Genomic DNA, 25,864 nt, shown 5'->3' on the forward strand with positions numbered 1-25,864 from the left:
CGCGGGGCATGCTGTAGATACCGTGGAGGATGTTGTAGGCCAGTATCAGGTCCCCTCGCAGACGCCTAGCCTCAAGGGTCGGCAGGTTGAGTCGCTGGCATCTTTCCTCGTAGGACATTAAGCTGAGGCCGCAGACCATCCTCGTTGCAAGCCTCTGGACCCGCTCCAGATGCTGGATGTCCCTGGCGAGGTACGGTGATGCGGCTTGGATCCCATACTCGAGAATGGGCCTCACCAGGGAAACATACAACGGAAGGAAGATGTCTGCTGTGATGACGGCAAAGGACCGGAACATTAGGAACAGCACTCCGCGAGCTTTGTTGGCTGCTTGGATGCATTGGGCCGTTGGTTTGAACGTGTCGTCGACAATGATGCCCAGATCTTTGCACCACTATGTTGGCCACCCGTTAGCAATCCGTTAGCAAAGCTGTTAAATTGTGTTTGATACATGGCTTCAGTCCATTTTCCAAGCGTTCACACCCGCATTGTGTTGTCATTCACGTCAGGCATTTACTCTGTATAGCTCTAATATGCTGTTTCTTTGAGTATTGAGAGTGTTTTTGAGGGTTAAAAGCACTGCGAGCACACAGAAGTCAAATGCTTTGCCACTCCCCTGGGATGTTTTGAATGGATTTACCGTAATGCTCGGAATGTGCAGGGAGACTATTTTTTTAGAGTGAACGTCCGCTGGGTTGATCGCAATAATAAGCATGGCGGCAAGAAATAAATCTAGTTACTCAAGCGGTCAGGGCCATAGAAAAATTTAATTTAGTGCACAGACAAGGCGCAATGACCGATTGGGTGCATCGACCATTTTAGAGAATGTTTTAGACTTTAAAGTGTGCCCTATGTGTGTGAAAATATGGTAATCAATAAATAGTAATAGATAAAAAAGTGGTCAACATAATAAATAAGTAGTAGTAATAAGTCTTGATTTGATCCTAGGTGCAGAACTCAAGTTGAGTATGGTGACAGCCCTTGGGAAGAAACTGGGCACTGGGATTCGTAGTTACTGGACAGGGTAGGTAGGGGGTGGTTGATGATCTTTTGGGCTGTGTTGATCACCCTCTGCAGCTTGGTGTTTAGTTGCTCCTTCCTGAGTACTCTCAGGAAATGTAGCCTCTGTTGTGGCTTCTTGACGAGTGCTGTGGTGTTTGCCGCCCAAGTGAGATCAACAGATATGTGGAATTATAGGAATTTGAAAGTCTCCACTCACTCCTCACATTTGCTGTTGATATATCTCATTCTCCCCTGTGATCATCCCCACCACTGTTGTATCGTCCGCAAATTTCACAATGATGTTCTCAGGGTGCGTGGCTCTGCAGTCGTGTGTGTAGAGTGAGTGGAGTAGTGGACTTGGGGGGAGCTGGGGCTGAGCGTTCGGGCAGATGAGACCAGCTTCAAGTTTTTGGGTCAGTTGACCAGAAAGTCCTTAATCCAGGAGCATGTGGAAGGTGTGAACGCCTGGTTGACTAACTTGGGGATAAGAATGTCCGGTCTCATGGTGTTAAATGCTGAGCTATAGTCAATGAAAAGCATTCTGACATGGCTCCCTCTTTTCTCAAGGTGGCTCAGTGCAGCGTGGAAGGCGGTGGTTATTGCATCTTCGATGGATCTATTCGGCCGATACACAAACTGATGCGGGTCGTGGATGTCTGAGAAGACTGGTGCTAGTTGGCCAGCACAGGCTTTTAGTATTTTGCCTGGTATTCCATCCGATCCAGTAGCCTTCCGGGGGTTGACTGCACGGAGCCCACGTCTCATATACATTATCTCCACAAGGAGCTTGATGTGGGATGTATTGAAGGTTGAGGTGGTGTGAATGGCTCTGTTCAGGTTGGCGCGAGTTGCGCGGTAGAGTGCTCTGTCACTGGATCTGAAGGCTGCATCTCGGGCCAGGAGGAGGGATTGGACCTGGCTGGTCATCCACGGTTTCCGGTTTGGGTGCACCTGGATGCTCTTCTCCACAGTGACCGTAGCCATGCAGTACTGTATGTAAGACAGTACTGTGTCTGTGAAGGTTCCCAGGTCCTCATGGTGGAAAGTTTCCCACTGTGCCTGTTCAAAGCAGTCTTGGAGTCGGGCGAGGGCGTCGTCAATCATCACCCACAAATCCATCAAAATTCTAATTTTCTGTGTCCGAATTGAACAATTGTCCAAATGATTCATCAAAAACGCCGGGTTCCGTCTATTCGTTGTCGGAGTCACTCACATTGGCATGTGGCTACACAGAAATTATGCCGGCTTTGGCAAAAGCTCGAACAACAGTGCAAGCAGACACGTTAGTCCAAGCGGCCACAATCCATTCGCAAATAGTGGCGTAACTAGCCCAGCGCTGCCTCCTACTCTTCGTAAAGCTGTGTCGGCTTTGGCAAAAGCTCGAACAACAGTGCAAGCAGACACGTTAGTCCAAGCGGCCACAATCCATTCGAAAATAGTGGCGTAACTAGCCCGGTGCTGCCTCCTACTCTTCGTAAAGCTGTGTTTGTCACCTATCATCCATTTTTCCCATGCCGCTCGCAACTTTGCTTTGAACGCCCGGTTGATGCCGATGTCCAGCGGTTGGAGTTCTTTAGTTAAACCTCCGGGAATGACGGCAAGCTCAGAGTTCATTTTTGTGACTTGATTTTCACCGCTGCTGTGAGATGGAGTCGCAAATCAAAAGTGACGGCGAGCCATCCGGTCTCTTAACATACACCTCACGTAGCCAATCCCTCATTTTCTCCTTGTCCATCCAGCTCTTTTGGTTTGCCTTCACGATGACGCCGGCTGGAAACTTTTCTTTCGGCAGCGTCTTTCGCTTAAAAATCACCATAGGTGGTAGTTTCTGTCAATTAGCATGGCAACTAAGAACGACAGTAAAAGCGTCGTCTTAAACACCCCTTCCGCATGCTTGACCCCACCCACGTCCGCCTTTTCTCTATATAAGAAGCGTGTCGGCCGGAAGTGCTCTCAGTCAGGCTTTGGAGCGAGCTCAGAGCATACACACGGCGCTCTGCATTATAAGGCGCCCTGTCTATTTTGGAATTTAAGACTTTTTACTGCGCCTTATAGTCGTGAAAATACGGTATTTGTCTTGGCTGTTATGTTCTGTCGCGCTTTCCAGGGGGCAGCAGGTAGAAGTGGTGGAAACCCGGATGCGTATTTTTATTTATTATGCTCTCTGACCTTCTAAGGCACCGGGATTTGTAGATGCTGGACAGGGTAGGTAGAGGGCAGTTGATGATCTTTTGGACTGCGCTTTCTTGACGAGTGCTGTGGTGTTTGCTGCCCAAGTGAGATCAGCAGATATGTGGAGTCTTAGGAATTTGAAAGTCTCCACTCGCTCCACACAATCGCCATTGATATACAGGGGGGACGGAACAGCCTTGTTCCGTCGCAAGTCCAGTTCTCTGGTTTTGGAGACATTCAGCACCAAGTTGTTGAGAGCGCACCACTCACTGAGAATAAGAACCTCATCTCTGTAGGCCGTCTCATTCCTCCCTGTGATCATCCCCACCATCGTTGTATTGTCCGCACATTTCACAATGATGTTCTGCAGTTGTGTGTGTAGAGCGAGTAGAGTAGTGGACTCAGAACACAGCCTTGGAGCGAGCTGGTGCTGAGCGTTCGGGGAGTTGAGAGGTGGCGACCCAACTTCACGTTCTGGGGTCGGTTGACCAGAAAGTCCTTAATCCAGGAGCATGTGTATGGTGGCAGCCCCTGGTTGGCCAATTTGGGGTGAATGTCCAGGCTTATGTTGTTAAGGCTGAGTTGTAGTCGATGAAAATCATTCTGACATAGCTCCCTCTTTTCTCAGGTTGGCTCAGTGCAGCGTGGAGGGCGGTGGTTATTGCATCTTCGGTGGATCTATTTGGATAAGGGGAAGACAGGCTTTGATCTGTTTCAGTACCAATTTTTCAAAGAACTTAATGATGATTGGTGTGAGAGCTACTGGTCGGTAGTCGCCCAGATTAGTAGCGGGTGCCTTCTTGGGATGATGATGGCCGATTTTAGGCAGGCTGGGATGGAGGCTTGTTTTAGTGAAAGTTTGAAAATGTTTGTGAAGACTGGTGCCAGTTGGTCAGCACAGGCCTCAAGTACTTTGTGTGGTATTCCCTCCGGTCCTGTGGCCTTCCTTGGGTTGACTGCAGGGAGCACATGTCTAACATCCACTACCTCCACAAGGAGTGGGGTGAAGCTTCCTCCCGAGCTTGGTGTGAGATGTATTGGAGATTGAGGTGGTGTGACTGGGTGCTGGGCTTGGGACTTAAAGCGGGCAAAAAAGTTGTTTAGGTCCTCTGCCAGTGCCACATCTGAGTCCACAGGAGTCGCAGCTCGGCCCTTGTAGTTGATAACGGTTCGGATGCTCTTCTACATCTATCTTCCCCTTCTAGTCTTTCTTGGCAGCCTTATTGCCTCTCTTCTGGTTGGCGTGAGCTGTGTGGTAGAGTGCCCAGTCACTGGATCTGAAGGCTGCATCTCGGGCCCGCCGGAGGAGTGATTGTACCTGGCTGGTCATCCAAGGTTTCCGCTTTGGGTATACCTGGATGGTCTTCTCCACAGCCATGCAGTACTTGATGTAAGACAATAATACTGTCTGTGAACGTTCCCAGGTCCTCAGGGTGGAGTTTCCCACTGTGCCTGTTCAAAGCATCTTGGAGTCGGGGGACGGCGTGATCTGACAGTCCCAAGTGTGTGCATGGAATGGCTCTGTATGATGTTCGAGTAAACATGATCCAGAGTTTTACCCTCTCTTGCTGGACATTTCAGATGCTGGTAATTTGGCAGAACAGTTTTGGGATTTGCCTGATTCAAATGCATTTATGTGCACAGCCCTTGGGTAGGTATTCTGGTGATTGTTTTTTGTGTCCATTTGTAGGGAGAGAGCGGTACTTACTTAGCGTCCGGTGGGATGTAGATAGCAGTGATAACAACGGCTATCTCTCTGGGCAGAAAGAAGGGTCTGCATCCCACGGACGTGAATTCTGTGTCAGGGGAACAATGTCTAATCAGAACAGTGCTATTATTACACCATCCCTCATTCACATAAATGCAAAACCCACCACCTCTTTTTTTCCTGAGTCGAACGTCCTGTCTGATTTAAGTAGCGTGCAGCCTGCTAGTTGCACCGTAGTGTGCAGTCTCAACAACTTGGCGCTGAACGTCTCCACAACCATGGAATTCATCCTGGACTTCAGAATGAACAAGACCGCTCCGCTGATCACAGGAACTACTTTATTTTTTCTTGTTTACTGATTATTTATTTCTGTTGTTATTTGTGCACTGCGTGGTCAAAGCTTTAAATCTCATTATACTTGGTTAATGGGAATACATTAAAGCATTCATTTCAACTCAATATAAAGGACATTTTTAGTAGCAGTCAGATTTTTTAGGTAAGATTTGATTTCTCTTTGCAAGGTACGGGAACGGCGAGAAAAGACCAGACTGCGGGTGGCCAGATGGCGGGCAAAGCGGAAACTGCAGGCTTCTCTCAACCAGGTTCAGGTTGGTGGTGATCCCACTGATCAATTCAAGGTGACTTGGGTGCATACCACATCCTTGCCAGTAGTACTTCTCCCATCCTTTTAACAAATGTTCATTTTCATACACAGGTTGGTGCAATGGCTCTTTCTCATGATGGTTTCCCTATTACTGGTGGTCAGCAACACAAACTCCCTTGTGGTAAGATGAGACGCTCGTTAAGAAATTCAACAGCATTGAACAGCAGTCTGTACTTTGTCCACACAAAATTTAAGTCTAAGTTGAACCTTGCAGTATGTTCCTTCCTGTCAAAATTCTTTTCATTAAAGTTTGACTCAACTGGCATAATGATAAAACAATGTAAATATAATTTAAAATGATTTTACTGTGCAAAAGAGGGGTTGGGAATGTATGACACACGAGCCATATCTAACTTTCGATGAGCGCATTCTTGCTCTCTGCTGACTCAGAAATCTTAAATGTAGAACCGGCATAGTCGTCAGATATTAATGAGTTGTGAAGAGCTGTTTGTAGGACTTGATCCTGGACTATTCAAACATTCAAAGTGTTCGAGAACAACAAGGAAATAACAGTCATCACAACACTGATTCAGACAAGATGGCAACAAAACACAGAATCATATAATACATAGAATTAAAATGAAGTTGAGACATTGTTAAACATAAATAAAAACAGAATATGATATGCAGATCATCTTCAACCAATCTCACTCACTTACCCAACCAACCACTCACTCACTGAGCACAATATGTTTCTCCAACACCTCTCTACTGTCATCCCTCACCATTTCGCGGATTCAACATTTGCGGCTTTAGTCTATCGCCATATTTTATATTAAGTTTCCAAATCAAAAGTATGTAACCTTCTTTACACATACAAGCAGAGGAGCCCGGCATTGCCGGGCCTTGAGTAAGACTTGGGTGTAGTGCGTGTTCGCGTGTGTGGCGTCAAAGTAGGTGCGTGAGACGCCAATCAATACTGTTTTAATTTCCCAACATGCGCATAGCGTGGGCACGTGTGGTTTCACCGTGCGCAGGCCGTATGTTTTAATGGGAAGGACACTTCCTTTTCACTGCACACTGTTAAGTCAACAATAATCTTCATACAGAGGAAGCATCAAGCACGGAATAGTTTTTGACTCCCGGCCGATGGAGGTTATCTGGGGAGAGACGCCCCTGAACGCTTCTCAAAATGGCTGCTGCCCGCTCGCTTTCTTTGTTCTCTTCTTTAGCCCCCACCCTTCCTAGCCGGGTGGGTGGCGGGCAGAACCCACATTCAATGGAAACGTCTCCCGCCCAAATACGGCGTCCAAATGGTCGGGGAAAGTATTTAATAAAGGTAGGCGGAGACAAACTTTAGGCGGGAATACAAAAGGGGAGGTGTGTTATATACAAAGTGATGACAGGCCTTGACCTGTAGGTGTCAGTAAAATTCTATTCTAGTGACTACCGTATTTTCACGCCTATAAGGCGCGCATAAAAGTCAAAAAAAGTCAAAATTTTTCTCCAAAATAGACAGGGCGCCTTATAAAGCAGAGCGCCCTTTGTGAGCGCCGAGCGCCGCCAAGCAGCGCCGCGCGGGAGCGCTCGGGCAGCGCCGAGGGGCGCCGAGCGGCGCCGACGAGGAGGACCGTCGTGGTGCTTTCGTTTTATGAAACGGCATCATCTGGCGATCAGAGTGAGGACAACCGTGGCGCAGCAACTCCCGGCAGACTACATTGACAAGCTAGCTGCTTTCCGCACCTACTGCTCCAAGCTGATTGCCGACAAACTTATACAGCCAAACCACATTACCAACATGGACGAGGTGCCGCTGACTTTCGACATCCCGATGAACCACACTGTCGAGAGAAAGGGGACCAGCACGGTGGCGATACGAACAACGGGGCACGAGAAGTCGGCTTTTACTGTCGTTCTCGCTTGCCATGCTAATGGGCAGAAGCTACCACCAATGGTGATCTTCAAGCGAAAGACTCTGCCTAAAGAAAAGTTTCCAGCCGGCGTCATCGTGAAGGTGAATCCAAAAGGCTGGATGGATGAGGAGAAAATGCGAGAATGGTTACGTGACATTTATGTCAAGCGACCAGATGGATTTTTTCACAGCTCGCCGTCTGTTTTGATTTGCGACTCCATGCGTGCTCATCTCACAGCAACAGTTAAACACCAGATCATGAAAATGAACTCAGAGCTTGCTGTCATTCCCGGAGGCTTGACCAAAGAATTACAGCCGCTGGACATCGGCATCAACCGGGCTTTCAAATCAAAGTTACGAGCGGCGTGGGAGCAGTGGATGATCGCTGGCGAACACAGCTTCACGAAAAGTGGCAGGCAGCGCCGGGCTTTTTTACGCTACGATTTATCAATGGATCGTTGCCGCCTGGGCGAACGTGTCTGCTTGCACGGTTGTTCGAGCTTTTGCCAAAGCCGGCATAATTTCTAAGGAGCCACATGGAAATGATGGTGACTCTGATAATGAAGAGAAGGGGGGACCCGGCTATTTGGAAGGCTCGTTCGGGCAATTGTTTAATTGACTCAGAAGATGAGGAGTTTGAGGGATTTGAAGGTGATGATGACTTGAGTAAATTGTAAAATGTCCAAATAAAGCACTACCGAACTCAGTTTTGCTTCCGTTGCCTTTTTAAAGCGTGTTTTTAGCGTGTGGGTGTAGCGCCCAAGAACTATATTTCCCAGCAGTCACTGCGCACCGGAACCCGGAAATAAGATGCTTCTGGTAGCCAGCGCTATCGCGTTTCGATCTTAATCCATATGAAATATATAATATATATGCGTCTAATGAAATGGTGCGTGCTTTGTGTGTCTAAAATACAGAAATAGCACTCGTTACTGACACTGCGGCGTAAGAAACGATGCGCCAAATAGGCGTGAAAATACGGTACATAACATATATAAATGAATACATGAGAAATACATTCTATATTTCACACACACTAATATTAGTACTTCTGCGCACCCCTTGTTGTAAGGCTGGAGACAATCGGTTAGGGTGAATCAGGGATGTGGGTTACGAAGAAGTCGAGATCCAACCGAGGTTGTTGTTGCTTGTGTTTTTTTCTTTGTAAGCATGGTATGCCAATGAATAGTTTGAGCGTGGGGTAAAAGACACTGCTAAGTTTTGCCCCAATTCGTACTTCCGCTTCACTGCACGCTGACCTTATTTGTTCTGAAAACAGCGTTTTAGGAAAATACCGGTTTTAAGTGTTATTTATTGTCAAATTGTGGCTCTGTCAAAAAAAACAACAACTGTGAAACTTGGCATGGACCTTCTGAACGGCCAGATTCAAAACCCTGCCAATTTTTGTTGAAATCCAGAATCCACCAGGAGTTGAAACCTCGATCTTAGAACTATGAGGTGGACGTGCTAACCACTCACCATTGCGCTGGAAAATAAATTAATCCGATCACTGCAAATAACATTGCAAATAATAAATGGACTAAAATATTATGCCCACCCCTAATAATTATACATTTATTTTTGTTTTTGGTAAGCATTGAGAACCTCAATGTAAGCTACACACAGTATAACATTTTGAACATAATTTGTTGTAAAATCAGCAAAAAAATTGGGCATGGTCATTTGTTTTCATCTAAATGTTTCTAAAAGGTGTTTTTGGTTGCTGATGAAATTCAATCTCATGTAAAAATAGAAGTAACAAACAGACTCAGCCACAGAAGTAGTAAATTTATTACTCTGACAAAACATTAACTACTACTATCAAATGAAACTAAAGTTATTGAAGCTTTGAAATGGTTTCTGAAGGGAAATTGCTAATCAATAATCACACTTACACATCTATTGCTTTAGGAGATGATAAAGACATCTAAAATGAGTACATGAGAAGAATGTTTTTTTAACAGACAAAAGAGCGTGTGAAATAGGAGTGAGTAAATAATAAGAACAAGGCTACATGCTCAAACTTGATAATACCATGTGAACATACGATAATTGATGGACATAACTTTTTAAGATGACGTTACAGCTAGTCGCTCCCATTGTTAAATGATGCTGACAGAAGCTAATCAACATTGCCCTAACCATTGCCATTTAACCGCTCCCCCCTAAATCCAAGAAAACTAAAACAATTAAATACAATTGTGTTTGTACTGCAGATGCTATGCATGCATATACTATCCATTGACCAACTTTTGGGAGATGGCGCCAGGTAGGGTGTAAAGCAACAGGACCAGGAAGAGTGCTGTGACAAGTAGTACCATAGCAATGATGATGTACTTCTTGTAGTTCCGCCAAACCAGGTGGAAGAAACATTTAAAGGGATTGACAAACCATGAAAATGAGGTGTCCGGTCGGCTAGGGTGTGGTTAGAGAAGGAACATAATGATTTTGGGAACATGTCATCCATCCATTTTGAGCAGTAAAATACAACTTATTCTTACTTGGGTTTGGGCAGTGGTTCTGGTTCCTTTCGAGCTCGGCCAACTGAGTTCTTTCCAGCTTCTTCAGCCGTTACAAGATGGAACTCGGCCTCCACTTTTCCCTGGTGAGGTGGGGTGAAATCTGTCAGTCAGGTACACTCAGAATTTTGGTTTAATTACAGCTGGCTCTCAACCTGTGTAACATTGTGACGTTAGCATACCATCAGCTCTCCAGACTTGTTAAAAGGCCACCAGCCTCTGGACCTCTTCTGCTGGAAGATTGATATTCGCTCCGTTCCATCCGTGAAGACATCTACCTTGCATGATTTTGCTGTCTTGGTGCCCCGCGGAAAGCCATGAAGGTCTAACTCCACTGTACCTGAGCATGTGCATGCAAGGAAATGGAAAAGGAAAAGTTAAAGATGACATTTTGGAGTTAGGTCAACTCCAGTGACGCACCAAGAAAGTCATCGGAGGACAGCGTCTCAAAGTCCCACACTTGAAGACTGAGGATAGCTGGCAACTTCTGTTCAGATTTATCCAGGGAAAAAATGCTGTCTCTCTTCTTCACCACCATTACCTTTAAAGAGAAAAGTTAGACTCCAACTAAAAATATCCTTGACAACATTTTAAGGCACTATATCTGATTATAGGATATGGTAAAAATTATGAAAATATGAATCATTAATATAAAGTATGATGCAATAAACAGTGAATGCCTATAATTTGGAACACATCTCGTAGTATTTGTTTCAAATCAAAATCTGTTAGTGCCAGGGAGTCCTGAGTGCCTATAATGTCGTTGACCTACAATGCATTGACACCTGTGTCTCATCCACCATTTAGTCACCAGTATAGTTTTTCTGCTTAGCTATTTTATAGTGCTAGTCTGAGATTGTGCGCCAAAAGTATCTTTTGCCTTTTTTCACATTATGCCCCCAAAGAAGAAAGCTGCTCCAGCCAAAAGAATTGCCATGGAAACAAGCATAAATTCGTAAAAAAAGTTTGTAGAAAAGAGAGACACCAACAAACATCGGTAAAGATATGCTTTGTTCAGCAAAAGTTTAATCGCTGTGTTGAAAAGGCCCTGCTCGTCGCTAAAATCAGTTTTGTGCTCACACAGACCTTACGTCACTGACAGTCAAAGTCAAACAACTTCCAGTTCACGTAACCTAAAAATAAGGAAAGTAATTTAATTATCCAAGTTGCATGTATGCTTCAGGTTGCAATGTTTTTGTGTTGAGTGTTGTGTTTTCTGGGCTGTCTCTAAACACACCGTGTCAGACTGAGTTAGGCATAGGTGGGTGAGTTTGCCAGAGGCTATTTTGGGTTTGTTTTGTTGGCATCGGCCAACTGGTGGTGCAGTGGTTCTTTTGCTTGACTTCTGTGTGGGGTGCATGGGTTTGTTTGCCACTTGACGGTGTTGTGATTGTCAGGGCGAATAGCTATCTATGTGTACCCAACAACTGATTGGCAACCAGTTTATGGTATATTCTACGTTTCGCCCGAAGTCAGCTGGGAAAGGCTCCAGCATTCCGCTATCCTGACAAGGATAAGTGGTATTGAAAATGAGTGAGTGAAATGATGTTGGTATCTGTTACAGTCTACAGTAGCCCGTGCTTTGGGTTGCAAATAAATCATTTAAAACCCTAACAATGATGCTGTTGTCCTCATAGAAGCAAAAAAAAATTATACTCATGATATTACTTCATTCTCTTAATATTACGCCAAAAGTAGTATGTGCACATAGCTCTTACAGCATCCCATCTTCATCATCCACTGCTCAGGAGTAATTGTAATTACAGCACCTTACTTGTAAATATATTTTACATTTTTCTACAAAGTATTTTGACAAAAGTTTATGGCAAAATCTGACCTATGCAGAAATTCGGTTTACGTTGCCAGCATTGGAGGAAACGCCATTGTAACTTAGACTCCCTGTATATTCAACCGCAACCCAAAGGAGATATAAAAATGTTGCCTTTTATTTGGCCTTTGTTTCAAATATAATGTACGATCACCTTCTCAGCAGGCAAGTAGTTGAAGGGGAAAACAAAGCGCCAGTTAAAGTTCCCTTCCCCTGTCAGAGAGTTGTAGTGGACATCGGTCTCCTGACAGTCATCCTCCAAACCTTTGAGCCAGCTACAGAAGATAGATAGAACTTGCTTACTTCAGCTCCATGCTTACATAGAAGGTTATAAGTGACAAATAGTACCCTTTTATATAAATGTCACTGGACTTTTGACCGGTCAGGAAGTTGCTGTCCTCTAGAACTACATCTTCCGTGTTCCAGATAATGACTCGAAGTTCATACCTGCGAGCACATGCTCAATGTTGACAACCTGTTGATAACTTTCATGCTTTGCCTTCATCTCACAAACCCGCCTCACCCTTTGGGTTTGCGAGGGGAAATGTCAACTGCAGGTCCAGGATGAGGCAGGTCCATGGGGAACATGTCCACCCACATTTGGACTTGACCCTGAAAGTGCACACACAATCAACCAGACTGTCTTGTTCCTACCTACTTGCAGAACACAGAAATTTTTCGCTGGTGTACCTTGTTTCCTCCAAAATTTCAATCCTCAGTCATACCTGATCCATCCCGGGCCGAGCCTTGTTAAAAAGCGTCCTGGTCTCAATGTGTTCCGGAACCAGCATGCACCCAATCGTGGGAATCTCAGACCAACGGTGTAGAATCTTCAGGGACAAGTGCTCGTAGGATTCTATCGGTTCCTCGTCTGGTACATATGGAATCATCCGGATAATCACAGGTATCAATCAGACTTGGTACAAACAAAGTAGTATGTATGTACCTTCATGCATAAAAATTGTCTTCCCTGTGAAGACATTGTTAGCCACGGTAATGCGTCCTGGTCTGAAGTTAGGACCGTCCAAGTTGTTTTCTCTGCAAAGCTTTGTGAGTAGCTCAGATGGCTTCAGACAGTCTCTCCAGGCATTATAACCTTCCCTGGGGACACAATTAGCAGGTGCTGATGGGATGTTGGACACTGTCAAATTGGGCTAAACACCACTTTTTGCCATTTCATATCACAACAAAATGTTTTCAGCCAGTTTCGGTTGCATTCACATTGCAATTTGTCAGCTTGCATCACACTAGCGAAGAACCGATTCACTGGGTGTACAGTGTTTTTAATGGCTGCATTGCCTGGCAGCTGTGAGGCGTCTCAAATGAGAAACAATCTTAAAAGTGGGGATTGTGTGATATCAAATAGTGCCTCCAATAGGAGAGTGGCTGATAAAGCATTTTGAAGCTATTTTGACAGACTTATTTGAAGCTAACTGCATTAAATAGTATGTGAAATTAAATTATGTGGGTGAAACTAATAATCCTGACAGTGGGCAACTGCTCAAGCCCAAAATAGGGGCACCCATAGTACCATATTTTCACACCTATAGGGCGAACGCGCACCTAAAAGTCTAAAAAATTATCTAAAATGGTCGATGCGCCCAATCGGTCGGTGCGCCTTGTCTGTGCACTAAATTCAATTTTTGTATGGCCCTGACCGGTTGAGTAACTGGATTTATTTCTTGCCGGCATGCTACTTATTGCGATCAACCCAGCGGACGTTCACCCTAAAAATAGCTTCCCAGCGCATTCCAAGCATCACGGTAAATCCATTCAAAACATCCCAGGGGAGTGGCAAGGCATTTGACTTCCGTGCGCTCGCAGCGCTTTTAACCCTCAAAAACACTCTCAATACTCAAAGAAACAGCATATTAGAGCTATACAGAGGAAATGCCTGACGTGAATGACAACACAATGCGGGTGTGAACGCTTGGAAAATGGACTGAAGCCATGGATCGAACACAATTTAACAGCTTTGCTAATGGATTACTAACGGATGGCCAACATAGTAGATCGGGCAGGAAGCGTCGCACGAGTTACGTGACGATTTGGAATGAATTGTTGATGGCGATATAACAGTGAGGAGAACCAAAGGCTTGGGAGTGATGCATGTCGCGAGTTACTATGGATTGTGGATGACTGGGCTCAAGTGTCGGCCAGCACTGTTGTTCGAGCTTTCGCCAAAGCTGGAATCAAGCTCCCGGAATACACGACTGACAGTGGAGCCTAGCATGTTGAACGCTGAACTCTTTATATCAGATCGTACCTTTTACCTCAATAAAGCATTTTCAAACTTAGTTTTGCTCATGCTGTCTTTAAAAAACACGCTAGCGGCTAGCCTAACTTACACTAGCAGCTGGCATAACATACAGTAGCGGATAGCATAACATACGCTAGCCACTAGCATAACGTAGGTACTCTAGCGGCTAGCATAACATACACTAGCCTAGTGTCATGCTAGCACCCTTTCTTAAAGAGTCGCCCAATGTATTGACAAAAAACTAAAAATATACCCGCAAATGAGATTGCGCCTTATCAAACGGTTCATTTTATAGGTGTGAAAATACAGTAGTTACTATTCATAAAATTTAGAAAAAACACAGTAGCGTATATTTAATCTGTTGTCTCTGTAATATATGTTCAAAAAAATAATTACTTAATTACTCTTTTCATTCATTTTCTGAACCGCTTATACTCACTAGGGCCGTGAGGGCTGCTCGAACCGATCCCAACTAACTATGGGCATCAGGCGGGGGAAAACCTTAATCGGTCGCCAGCCAATCGCAGGGCACAAGAAGAATGAGGACCATTCACGCTCACACCCATATCTGTGGGCAATTTACAGTTCAAAAGCCTATGCTGCATGTTTTGAGGATTGTATGGTATTAGTAACAGGGGTGATCCGACTTTGCGGGTTTACAATTGGAGCATATCCGTTTTAAAAAAGTGGGTGGTGGCGGTGGGTCACCCGCCGTACCTACCAATCCAGAAGCACTGCCCTTGATCTCTATGCGATGTTGCAGAGAGATGTCAATGAAGACAACCTCACAACATCCAGAGCCTTTCGGAAATCCGAGCGGATATCATCCACCCCCAGAGCCTTTTCACCGAGAAGGTTTTTAACCACCTCCAGAGCTACCAACCTCCGTCGACCCCATTTCAGGAGTACCCTTGTCCCATTTCCGGAGTATTTCCGGAGTGAATGCGATTCACGCAAAATTGATATAAAATGTAAAAAAAAAACAAGAGTAGGACAAATCAAACTGTTATTATCATGTTTTTACATTAATTGAAATGTTGTGTTGTTGCAAACTATTGAAAAAGTACAGCATAATGTAATGTAATGTAAAGTATAAAAAGTGAACGAAGTATCAGTTGATACAGATACAGAGCTGGCAACCTCCGTCGACCCCATTTCCGGAGTTTATCCGGAGCGAATGCGATTCACGCAAAATCAATATGCGCTGAAGTCGCACAAGACGAATCATTCGTCAGAACTTGTAACTCGGATGATTCACAATGCACTCGTGTTACCGAATTCATCCATTTTACAGTGCAGTTGAATCAAGATGGCGGAAGCCGTAGCGATGGTGTGAATTTCGAGGCAGTCAAATGGGAAATTTGGTACTTTTGGGAAATAGTTGCTTCAAAAAAAAATTAAGTGACAATTTTTGGGATTTCCAGAGTTTAGGGAGTTTGTCCGGAGTCCCGGAGTTTGCCGTGCATATCCGGGTAAACTCCTGAAATTCCGGACTAGTTGGCAGCTCTGCAGATATAGGAGAATCCGCTGCTTCCCCATGAGAAGGTGTGTCGGTGGAGTTCAGGAGGTCTTCAAAGTGTTTAGCCTACCAACTCAAAACGTCAAGGTCATCAGCACCTGAACATTGTATTCATTATTGACAGCCGCAATGAGTACACGAGTCAAACAATACAAACTGTCATATCGCCATATCGGCCGGTCAGATTAAAAACAGGCCAATACTGATACAGTAATCCCTCGATTATTGCAGTTAATGTAGACCAGACCTAGCCGCAATAGACGAAAAACCGCGAAGTAGGGTCACCCCTATTAATTTATTTTTTTTACTTCAGTGCTGAGTTCTAGTAGCAAGCGGTGGACAGGGGAGTGGCTTCCGCTTGCGACTTTCCGCGGGGATTTTCACATTTTTATGAACTTTAAAAAAAATAAAAAATAAATTTTGTTACTTCAGTGCTGAGTTCTAGTAGCAAGCCGCAGACAGGGGAGTGGCTTCCGCTTGCAAGTTTCAGCGTAGATTTTCCCATTTTTATGAACTTCCCAAAAAAATTAATTAACAAAAAAAATTCACCCTGAAAAATAACCACGATGTAGTGAAACCGCGATATTCGAGGGATTACTGTAGACAGTAATTCCTCCAGTATCGCGGATATTGTAGACGAGACATGGCCGCGAAAATCAAAAGACTACGATGTAATAGGGGGGCTATTATGTACCTGTTGGGGTTATTCTGGATAATATTATAGATGTATGCATTTTAATTACTTTTGTATAAGAGTGTCTTTAATTTGAGGCTGGGGCAAACTCGAGGTCACCCTGCTGGCTCCAGCTTGTTGACATAATACCTCACCCTCCAAGGACTGTTTACTGGGAGATAGACCTCGCAACCCAGACACCCAGATGCAAGTTCGCAATGAAGATCTACGAAGGATCTCATAAGTTGCTTTGACTGGGACGCCGGCAGTTTACCTTATAAAGAAATTAGTATGCTTATACTGCAAATTCTTACGCAGGTGTTTTGGTTTCGATCTAATATGAGCAGTTGTTTTTTGACCTTAAGGGTGTTATTCGGTTAGCTTATGCAATTGTTTTGAATCAGATTACATTAAATGTTTTCAGTATGTCGCGACTAAATACAGAGAAGAGTATACTGCACGGCAGAATGCTCAGGAACAAAGGCGCGTTATGAGCAATGTTCCCTCTAATTTTTCGTTGGTCTGAGCAGAAAGTCAACCTCCCTGAGCGCACTGAGTACCAGTGTGAGCGACATCATCGGTACTCGGATGATTCGCCTAAAGACGTTTTGCCGACGGACGTTTGACAGACGGGCAGGTCGCCGGATGGACGTTCCGCCGAACGTTCATTCGGCCGAACGGAGGTTTCGCCAAAACGGGATTCGCGCGCTCGCCCCGCCCCCGGATCGTGTGTGTACAAGTTTTTCAACCTCGGCCCGCGGGCCATATACGGCCCGTTAGGATTTTTAATCCGGCCCGCCGCCGGTGTTGTCCAAATTATAGTAAAAATCAATGTTAGTCTACCATCAATGGCAGCCCGGGAATAAGCACTCTTGGGCGGGCAGATGTAGCAGAACCGAGCCGTAAAATGACAGCAATCGGGTCAAATCCATCCTAAAACAGCATTTAATGATTAAATACAAATACTGGAGCTCTTTGGACATTAGAACCGAGCCCAGGGAAGTGAATTCCTCGGTAAAATGTTGTGATGATATCGCGATGGAGGCAAAAAAACGTCTATATACGTCCATTCGCCAAACGGCTCAAAATGCTCTCAAATTCGGTCAAATCCAGCCGAAAACAGCGTTTAATGATTAAATACAAATACTGGAGCTCTTTGGACATTAGAACCGAGCCCAGGGAAGTGAATTCCTCGGTAAAATGTCGCGATGGAGGCAAAAAAATGTCCATATACGTCCATTCGCCAAACGGCTCAAAATGCTCTCAAATTCGGTCAAATCCAGCTGAAAACAGCGTTTAATGATTAAATACAAATACTAGTATTGTCCGTCTGTCAAACGTCCGTCGGCGAAACGTCTTTAGGCGAATCATCCGGTCACGACATCATCATTACTCGCTATGGGCACACCAGTATCACACCTGCCACAAGCAGGTGCATGTCAATGTTCCCTCTAATTTTTCATGTAAAACATGCTGTAAAACACGAAAAACATAAGTGGACAGAGCTACTGCCACTGGCTGCCGCTTAAACGGCGCCATCATGAAGAAAGGGGAAAAAAAAAAAAAAAAAAAATCCGTTTTTTTTTTTTACTGCGCGCCATAGGATTGCTGCTGCGCAGAGAAGACGAGAGTAGTGCGCAATTGCGCACGCGCGCAGCTTAGAGGGAACAGTGGTTATGAGTGAATTCTCCTTGCAAGTTATAATCAGTTATGTCAACGATGTCTTCCAATTTTAATTAGATATTACTAATAATGATTTAATGGTATTAATCATTATTCCAACAGTACCATATTACAAGATTTTGCGCCTATAGTACAGAAATAGAAGCATGATTATCAAGAAGTGTATTTAGTAAATATTACAGCTATAAGCATATGAAAAGATAATGATAATAAGGAAGTTAATATGCCTGTCTTTGTAAATGCAAAATATCAAATTAGTCTATTTTGACGAGAACCTGATGCTTTTCAATTATAGAAATTACAAATTTCTTTCCAGAATTTTAAGATGTTGTGGCAGCCATATTGGTTCTAATGTCGAAATATCTCGATTCTTTCGATGGTTCATATTACTGCAATAGATGTCACTTTCGGACAAGACATAAAAAGAAAAAGTGGAATTTTATTTTATTTCATAATCACAAATGTACAATAATTTCCTTTCTGTGTTCCGAAAGGGTGTTGCCTGCATGTAGACAAATTCAAAAAAGAATTCAGAGGAGCAGTACATCCAGGAAGTATGTCTCTAGCGGTCTACTTTTCACCAAGTCTGTGGGTGCAATAATGGCATGAGATTCACATTACGAAGGTATCAAGGCTGATATTTTAACGATCGACCGCAAGGCCTTCGATCAGCCTTAACAACTATTGGGATGTGGTGACATGGTAAACACTACGAACACATCTATCAAGGCTACTTGCGGCTGGCCAGTCAGATCACGTTTTACTACGGTAAGATGGCGACGCCCTGAGCGAGCGTGAGTTTTTTTTCACGTTTTATGCTAGATACGTTTTTTTCTTGAATTTCATTCATAGACGTCAAAATACATTTTGTTTAGCGTTTTATCTTTTCTCTATTTTGAAATAACGTATCGGCCGCATTGTCTTGCGTTATGGCATTTCGTCTTTGTCACCTTGCAGTTTTGTGCATGTCAAGTCAAGTAATTTATGCGCATATAAGCCGTACACTGGATTCAGTCATCATTTTTTAGGCTTATGCGAGAAAACACGGTAATATAAAAAAGTTCATAAAAATGTCAAAATCCATGCTGAAATTCGCAAGCGGAAGACGGGATAAAAAATGACGGAAGTCAGATCTTGGCTTTTTCTGCGCTGAAGAAGAAGCGTGGAAGAAGAATGACGCTCCGAATATAATTAACGGCCAAGATGGACGACGTCTTGACATTTCCTGTTTTGTTGCAAGTGAATTTTGCATTGCGCACATCACCTGTGGAGAAAGACTATGCTGAGCCTATTCCAGCTTTGTTTGGATTTTGAGTCGACATTGAAAAAAAAACTCCTAAATATTGACATCCCTTGATATGGTAAAAGCGTGACACGCCATTGCGGCATAAATGGATCTACACGTAGGGTGTCAAACCGGTCCTCAAAGCGCCGCAGTGGGTGCAGGTTTTCATTCCAACTGAATAAGAGGACACCCTTTGCAAGTGTAATCAGTTGATTAAAGTCAGCTGCTAATTATTTAAGAAGGCACCTAATTGGTTAAACTGTCGGCACTGGATCAGATGGAACAAAGACCAGGACCCACTGCGGCCCTCTGCGGAATCGGTTTGACACTCCTGATCTACATACACTGTGGCTTACTTTTGTACATATTCAACCAATGTTAATGGGTTCCACCATGCGGCTAAGAGAGAGACACACAGGAAGTGAACGCTCTTTCCCTCAGGAGATGCACATGTATGCTGCGAATAAATAAAAATAAATGTTTTCTCGTTTGGACTAAGACACCCCGCCTCCGATGAATAAAAAATAAATGAACCAGGATTATGATGTATTTAGATACAGCCGTGAAGTTGGAATAACCAGAGGACAGCAACACAATATCCCTAACCCAACCTGCCCCCCAACTGATGAGGATCTTGGAGAATTGATCCCATCGGGGAGTAAGGGCAGCGGACATCGACAAGGATGAGGATGAAGAAACGTGGTCTTCTTTATTTAAGAAATCTGCAGGAGATTTTCAATATGGCGCGCAGTTTTTGACAACGGGTCCAGGAGATTGATGACAACATTGAATTTGGCAATCGTCTTGAGAGTGTCAAGTACTATATATCTGGATATTTGTAAAAAAAAAAAAGAAACGGCGGTCGCCATGTTCCTTGTGTGCCGAAAACCTCTCGCAGAAAGAAACTCCCCCTGCTGCCCCTACGGCGCCTCCTGGAGATTTAATCGATGATCCAATCGCTCTCGAATCTGACAAAGAGGAATTGGACTAAAGCTCCCAATAACCATTTTTTAAAAATTATTTAAATCAAGCGGAGAGGAACTATTTGTGTGAGTGGAGTACTTAATGTATTTACATTTTTTATGTATAGATCATATTTAGATATTGATACATTCGTCTTCATATGCCTATAACTGTCATATTTAATAGATACACTTCTTGATCATTGTGCTTTTATATTTGCATTTTTGTATAGGTGCGAAAACAGAGTACTATGGTATGTAGTAATAACAGTGGCGGTCCGTGAATTTCCTAGCGATGCCTTCAGCTGACGGAATCAATCCAACCCTCAAAAACTATTTTATGGCTATAAAACCTCTACTGTAGCTACAGATGCGACACATAAAAAAATCATCAATAATAAACTCATACAATTGAAATATTATTTAGAAATATAGCCATATTTTACTCACCAAAAATCCTTTTTAACTGTACACAATATCCACCCTCCTTTCTTTCCTCCTCCTTTTCTATCGCCATCGAAGCTAGTGCTGAAAGTGGAGCCTGTCCTGTCGTATTTCTGGCATACGTTTTTATTCGATTTAGTGCTGAAAATGTTCGTTCCCGGTTGTGACAGGATTGCTTGCTTTGGAGTTGTCCGACCTTTCTTAATGATGTCCAGCTTTATTTTCTTGAAAAGTCCGTGTTGAAAATGGCTTTGACAGTAAATCTGCAAACAAATCCATTTATTCTCCTCCTTCAGCCATTGTGGGTTGACAAAACCACTATTAAATCAACACAACAATATATTTGCTTGTGCAGCTCACTCCAGATACAGTTTGGTAGCTCTGGCTAGTCCACTTTATCACTAGCCAATCATAGTTGGTGAAAGCGATGACGTATCCCTACACCTGTGAGAAGGCAATGACGTATCCCTACGCCTGCGAGAAGGCCTTGGTGTCACCAAATTGAATTCTGATTAATTAAAGCAACAGTCTTATCGACGCTTGTTTAATGCAGCAGAGCCTGAAGAACTGATTGTGAAGGCCTTGAGGCAGATTTCTGACCCTGGCAACAAATAATGGCTGAAATGTGATTGGTTAAATGCTTCAATATGAAAACACACATCTGAAAGCAGTGCAACCAGGGGGAAAGCAATGAAAGGAAGCTAACAGACAATTTGGAATTATTTAAGTATTCATGGACAAAATATAATTAACATCAGTCTGTGATTCAGATATTTCTTAGGCCAGCAGAGAAGGCCTTGAAGGCCCTGACGGCACACCACGGAGTATTAATAGGTGTGATCTTACTTCGCCATTTTTATTGATAGATCCAAGATGGCGGCGCGCACGGGTGTAGCGGCTCTTTGCTCTCCAGTTTGGTGCTTTGTTTTCTCAGTTATATTGTTATTTACGAACATTTGCGAGGCAAGCGTTTTCTACAGTCGCCAGGATTTAATTACTCTCAGTAGGAGATGCGATAAATCCATCACAACAGATTACCAACAAACCTACAAAATCCCTGAGGACATCTCGAGACCACCGGGATCTCCGTGGATAGTCAGCCCACCCAGCGTACCACAGAGGCGGTGAAGGGAAAGAAAGCAAAAGCGGGGATGCCGGGCGGGCCTAGCTGCTAAGCTAAGGAAACAACCGCACAGAGCACCGCTTCAGAGTATCTTCTTGACCATAACCAGATCCATCACCCACAAAATGGACGATTTGGAACTTCAGCTTGCTACCAACAGCTTTGTCAGGAACTGCAACATTATTCTCATCATGGAAACGTGGCTACACCCGCAAATCCCCGAAGCCGCGGTCTCGTGAGCGAGCTGCACGCTACACCGGCAGGACCGAACCACAGACTCCGGAAAGAGAAGTGTGTACATACACAACGACTGGTGCTGCAACAGTAGGATCAATAACACTCACTGTTCTCCTGATTTAGAGCTCTTGGCAGTTCTGTGCAGGCCCTTCTATCTACCAAGGGAGCTAACGGTAGTCATTGTAATGGCTGTTACATCCCACTGGATGCTAACGTTAGCACGGCACTTGGCCTCCTGCTAGCGACTGTAAACAAACAGCAGCTTGACCACCCCGGTGGAGTCCTCATTGTCGCCGGTGACTTCAACAAAGCATGTTTAAAGACTTCTGCCTAAGTTTATCGAAGTGTCACACCAGAGGAGATAAAACTCTAGACCAGGGTTGGGCAAACTTTTCGGCCCGGGGGCCACATTGACTTTAAAAATTTGACAGGCGGGCCGGGTCAGCACAAGATACAATACAGACGCTCCCCTACTTACGAACGAGTTAGGTTCCAAGCGATTGTTAATAAGTTGAATTTGTTCGTAAGTTGATTCAGTGCTATATTTTGTATTATAATATATGTTTAAGGCATATATAAGTATATTGAAGGTTTATATAAGTGCATTTGTATGTTTAAGGCTTGTATAAGTAACCTGCATTGGTTTGTACTGAAAAAAACATTTAACGAATGATCGTCGAACGATTCAAGTTGTATGCCCGTGCAACGCTCACCATTTTCTCACCCGCATCAAGCTTCTTTATTATTGCCACTTCCGTTTCAAATGAAATGGCTTGCCTCTTCCTTGCACTACCACCCTCACTAGAAGCCTTTCGCTTTTCACCAACCATATTGAATAATGGATGCACGAGATATTTTATGATAAAAATGTTCTTTGCGCACTGGAAATACGTTCACGCACTTCCGCACTGCAACGAACTGGGCAGAGGAAGGTGGATGCTGGGTGAGCTGAGCTCTCACAGCGCCAGGCGTCGGTATTAGCGGCGGAAAGAAGCACTACAAGAAGTAGCCGAAAGAAGCCAGGCTCACAGAACAAAGAAAGTTGTAAAAACATTAAAGTAAAATGTATAAAGTACAAAGTAAAGTAAAGAGGAATGTATTAAGAAATATTAAAATGTAATTTAAAAAAAGATAGAAGGGCTGTAAAACACGAAAAACAAGCATATACAGAGCTACTGTCACTGGCTTCCGCGTGACGGCACCATCTTGGAAAAAAAGGGAAAAAAACAAAAAAAAAACTATGCGCATACATGTTCGTATGTACCGTTGTTCGTAACTCGAATGTTTGTAAGTAGGGGAGCGTCTGTACATATAAAAACTGCATCCGTTAACAGTACATATGAAACCTAAACAGAAAAAAAGGACTAAAGTATGAAAAACTCCGAGACTTTCAGGGAGTTGAACTTGTCACATTGGAGATCAATCAGTTCCAACTGCAACTCCTGTGGAACCGTTTTCGGGTCTTGTGAGAAAGGAAATGACACCAGCTGTCAATTTTTCCAAAATCACAAAACCGACAGCAGAATTGCTCATGCAGGTCATCCAATGATTTCCTGTATTTTGACCGCAAAAATAAAAAATACAAATAAAAAATTATAATAATTTGGACGTCGGCGGGCCGGATTAAAAGGCCTAACGGGCCGTATATGGCCCGCGGGCCATAGTTTGCCCATCTCTGCTCTAGACCATGTTTATTCTAACATTAAACCTGCTTATAGAGCCACACCCCTCCCTCACCTTGCTGGATCCGACCATCTCTGCCTGTCCCTCACCCCCTCATACACCTCAACACGGAGGCTAACAAGGGCACAAATATAGATAATAAAAACATGGCCTGAGGACGCCCTTTCTCAGCTGCAGGACTGTTTTTCCTGCACCATTTGGGAACTTTTTGAACACCACAACCTCCAGGACTACACGAATACTGTACTTTCTTATATCAAAAACTGTACGGACACTGTCACTGTTAATAAACATATCCGGGTTTTTCCTAACCAAAAACCCTGGATGACCAGTGAGACACAGGCACTCATTAAATGCCATAACACCGCCTTCAGGTCAGGGGACAAGTTACAATACAGCGCTGCCACAGCAGACCTGAAGAGGCATTAAAAAGGCCAAGGCAGCATATACAAGGAAAATTGAGGAGCACTTCCAAGAAAATAACCCAAAGAAGATGTGGCAGGGAATACAACACATTACCAATTACAATAATGACAATAATAAGGTATCTTTTAACGCAGATGCCTCACTAGCAGAGGAACTGAACCGTTTCTTTGCCCGCTTTGAGACTGACAAATCGGATTCAGTCTCAACACATCCACCACCCTGCAGCAGTACACTGAAGCTTCAGGAACATGAAGTGAGACAGGTACTGCGGACTGTGAACATCAGGAACGCTGCTGGCCCTGACGGAGTAGCTGGGAAGGTGCTCAAAGCCTGTGCTGACCAGCTGTTTGGGGTTTTCACAAAGATTTTCAATTGTGCCCTGCAACAATCCATCATCCCCTCCTGCTGGAAATCTGCCACCATTATCCCTGTCCCTAAAAAGCCAACCATTGACAGCCTGAATGATTAGAGGCCCTGTTGCACTTACGCCTATGATAATGAAGTGCTTTGAAAAGTTGTTCGCCCGCCACATCAGGGATACAATCCCTGATGTGGCGGGCGAACAATTTGTTGACCCTCACCAGTTTGCTTATAGAGCAAACAGGTCCACTGAGGACGCCATTGCCGTAGCTCTACAAACAGCACTGAGCCACCTGGAGCGCCAGGGGAACTATGTGAGCATGCTTTGCATTGACTAGCTCAGCCTTCAACACTATAATACCGGACATTCTGGCTGACAAACTCTCCCACCCTGGACTATCCTCTTCCATCTGCTGCTGGATTAAGAACTTTTTAACCAACCGTCCAGAAACTGTTAGACTTGGTCCCCACCTCTCTTCCTCCATTACACTGAGCACTGGCTCCCCTCAAGGTTGTGTACTGAGTCCTCTTCTATACTCCCTGTACACATACGACTGTACACCAACCCACCACTCGAACTCCATCATCAAATTTGCCGATGACACCACTGTGGTCGGACTCATTTCAGGGGGAATGAGTCTGCCTACAGAGATGAGGTCAACAAACTGTCTTCGTAGTGTTTGGTGAACAATCTCACACTAAACACCACGAAAACTAAAGAAATAATCCTGGACTTTCGCAAACACAACACAGATCTGGCCCCACTCCTCATAAATGGAGTATGCGTAGACAGGGTCCAGTCCTTCAAATTCATCACAGACAATCTCCCCTGGTCTACAAACACCACGGCAGTGGTGAAGAAGGCCCAGAAACGACTATATTTCCTGAGGGTACTCCGGAGGAACAACTTGGACACTAAGCTTCTGGTAACCTTCTATAGAGCCACTGTGGAGAGCATCCTGGCATACTGCATTACAGTGTGGTACGCTGGAAGCACGGCAGCAGACAGAATAGCCATGCAGAGAGTGATCAACACCGCCCAGAAGATCATCGGCTGCTTTCTGCCCTCACTGGATGACATTGCCAGCCCTCGCTACCTCAGCAGACCTAACATTGTTAGGGACCCATACCACCCTGGTCACAACCTGTTCCAGCTGCTGCCCTCAGGCAGACGCTACAGGTCTCGCAAAACACGGACAAATAGACTTGGGGACATTTTTTCCCACAGCCATCAGAGCTCTGAACTTGCATTAGCACGACACACAATCCCTTCGGTGCAATAACTTCGGGTGTGCAATAACAATGTGCAATATCTTAGATTGTGAAATGTTTTAGAATTTACCTTTCGGACATGACTTTGTATATTATTATATTACTTATTTATGTTTTTACTGGGAAAACACACCTTGTGGAGTAGCACCACCAATTTTGTTTTACGCAGCTATGTATAATGACAATAAAGGCTTT

General features: G+C 44.2%; 2 protein-coding genes across 21 annotated transcripts in view; one reads left to right on the forward strand and one right to left on the reverse strand.

The window, feature by feature from the left end:
- Positions 1–25,864, forward strand: part of LOC144087012 (uncharacterized) — a 64,473-nt gene that overhangs the window by 32,103 nt on the left and 6,506 nt on the right. For 3 of the 10 annotated variants that reach the window (XM_077617270.1, XM_077617269.1, XM_077617268.1), the window contains 3 exons: positions 5,401–5,517; positions 5,595–5,664; positions 18,372–24,537. In XM_077617270.1, coding sequence (XP_077473396.1) covers positions 5,401–5,517; positions 5,595–5,664; positions 18,372–18,478 — 294 coding nt within the window. In that variant the 3' untranslated portion in view covers positions 18,479–24,537. Of the gene's footprint in view, positions 1–945; positions 964–5,400; positions 5,518–5,594; positions 5,665–18,371; positions 24,538–25,864 lie in introns of those variants that run through there. The other 7 variants (XR_013304626.1, XM_077617272.1, XM_077617271.1 and 4 more) reach the window with 5 other exon arrangements.
- The window catches only part of fer1l6 (fer-1 like family member 6), a 104,108-nt gene continuing 87,412 nt past the window's right edge, over positions 9,169–25,864 (reverse strand). For 10 of the 11 annotated variants that reach the window (XM_077617257.1, XM_077617253.1, XM_077617259.1 and 7 more), the window contains 9 exons: positions 12,689–12,843; positions 12,468–12,613; positions 12,266–12,354; positions 12,091–12,189; positions 11,897–12,017; positions 10,335–10,455; positions 10,097–10,254; positions 9,897–9,997; positions 9,169–9,810 (listed from right to left, as the gene is read on the reverse strand). In XM_077617257.1, the coding sequence (XP_077473383.1) occupies positions 9,630–9,810; positions 9,897–9,997; positions 10,097–10,254; positions 10,335–10,455; positions 11,897–12,017; positions 12,091–12,189; positions 12,266–12,354; positions 12,468–12,613; positions 12,689–12,843 (1,171 nt within the window). In that variant the 3' untranslated portion in view covers positions 9,169–9,629. Of the gene's footprint in view, positions 9,811–9,896; positions 9,998–10,096; positions 10,255–10,334; positions 10,456–11,896; positions 12,018–12,090; positions 12,190–12,265; positions 12,355–12,467; positions 12,614–12,688; positions 12,844–20,325; positions 20,832–25,864 lie in introns of those variants that run through there. The other variant, XM_077617263.1, reaches the window with a different exon arrangement.

This window comes from Stigmatopora argus, chromosome 13 (assembly GCF_051989625.1).
Source record: "Stigmatopora argus isolate UIUO_Sarg chromosome 13, RoL_Sarg_1.0, whole genome shotgun sequence".
Classification (NCBI taxonomy): domain Eukaryota; kingdom Metazoa; phylum Chordata; class Actinopteri; order Syngnathiformes; family Syngnathidae; genus Stigmatopora; species Stigmatopora argus.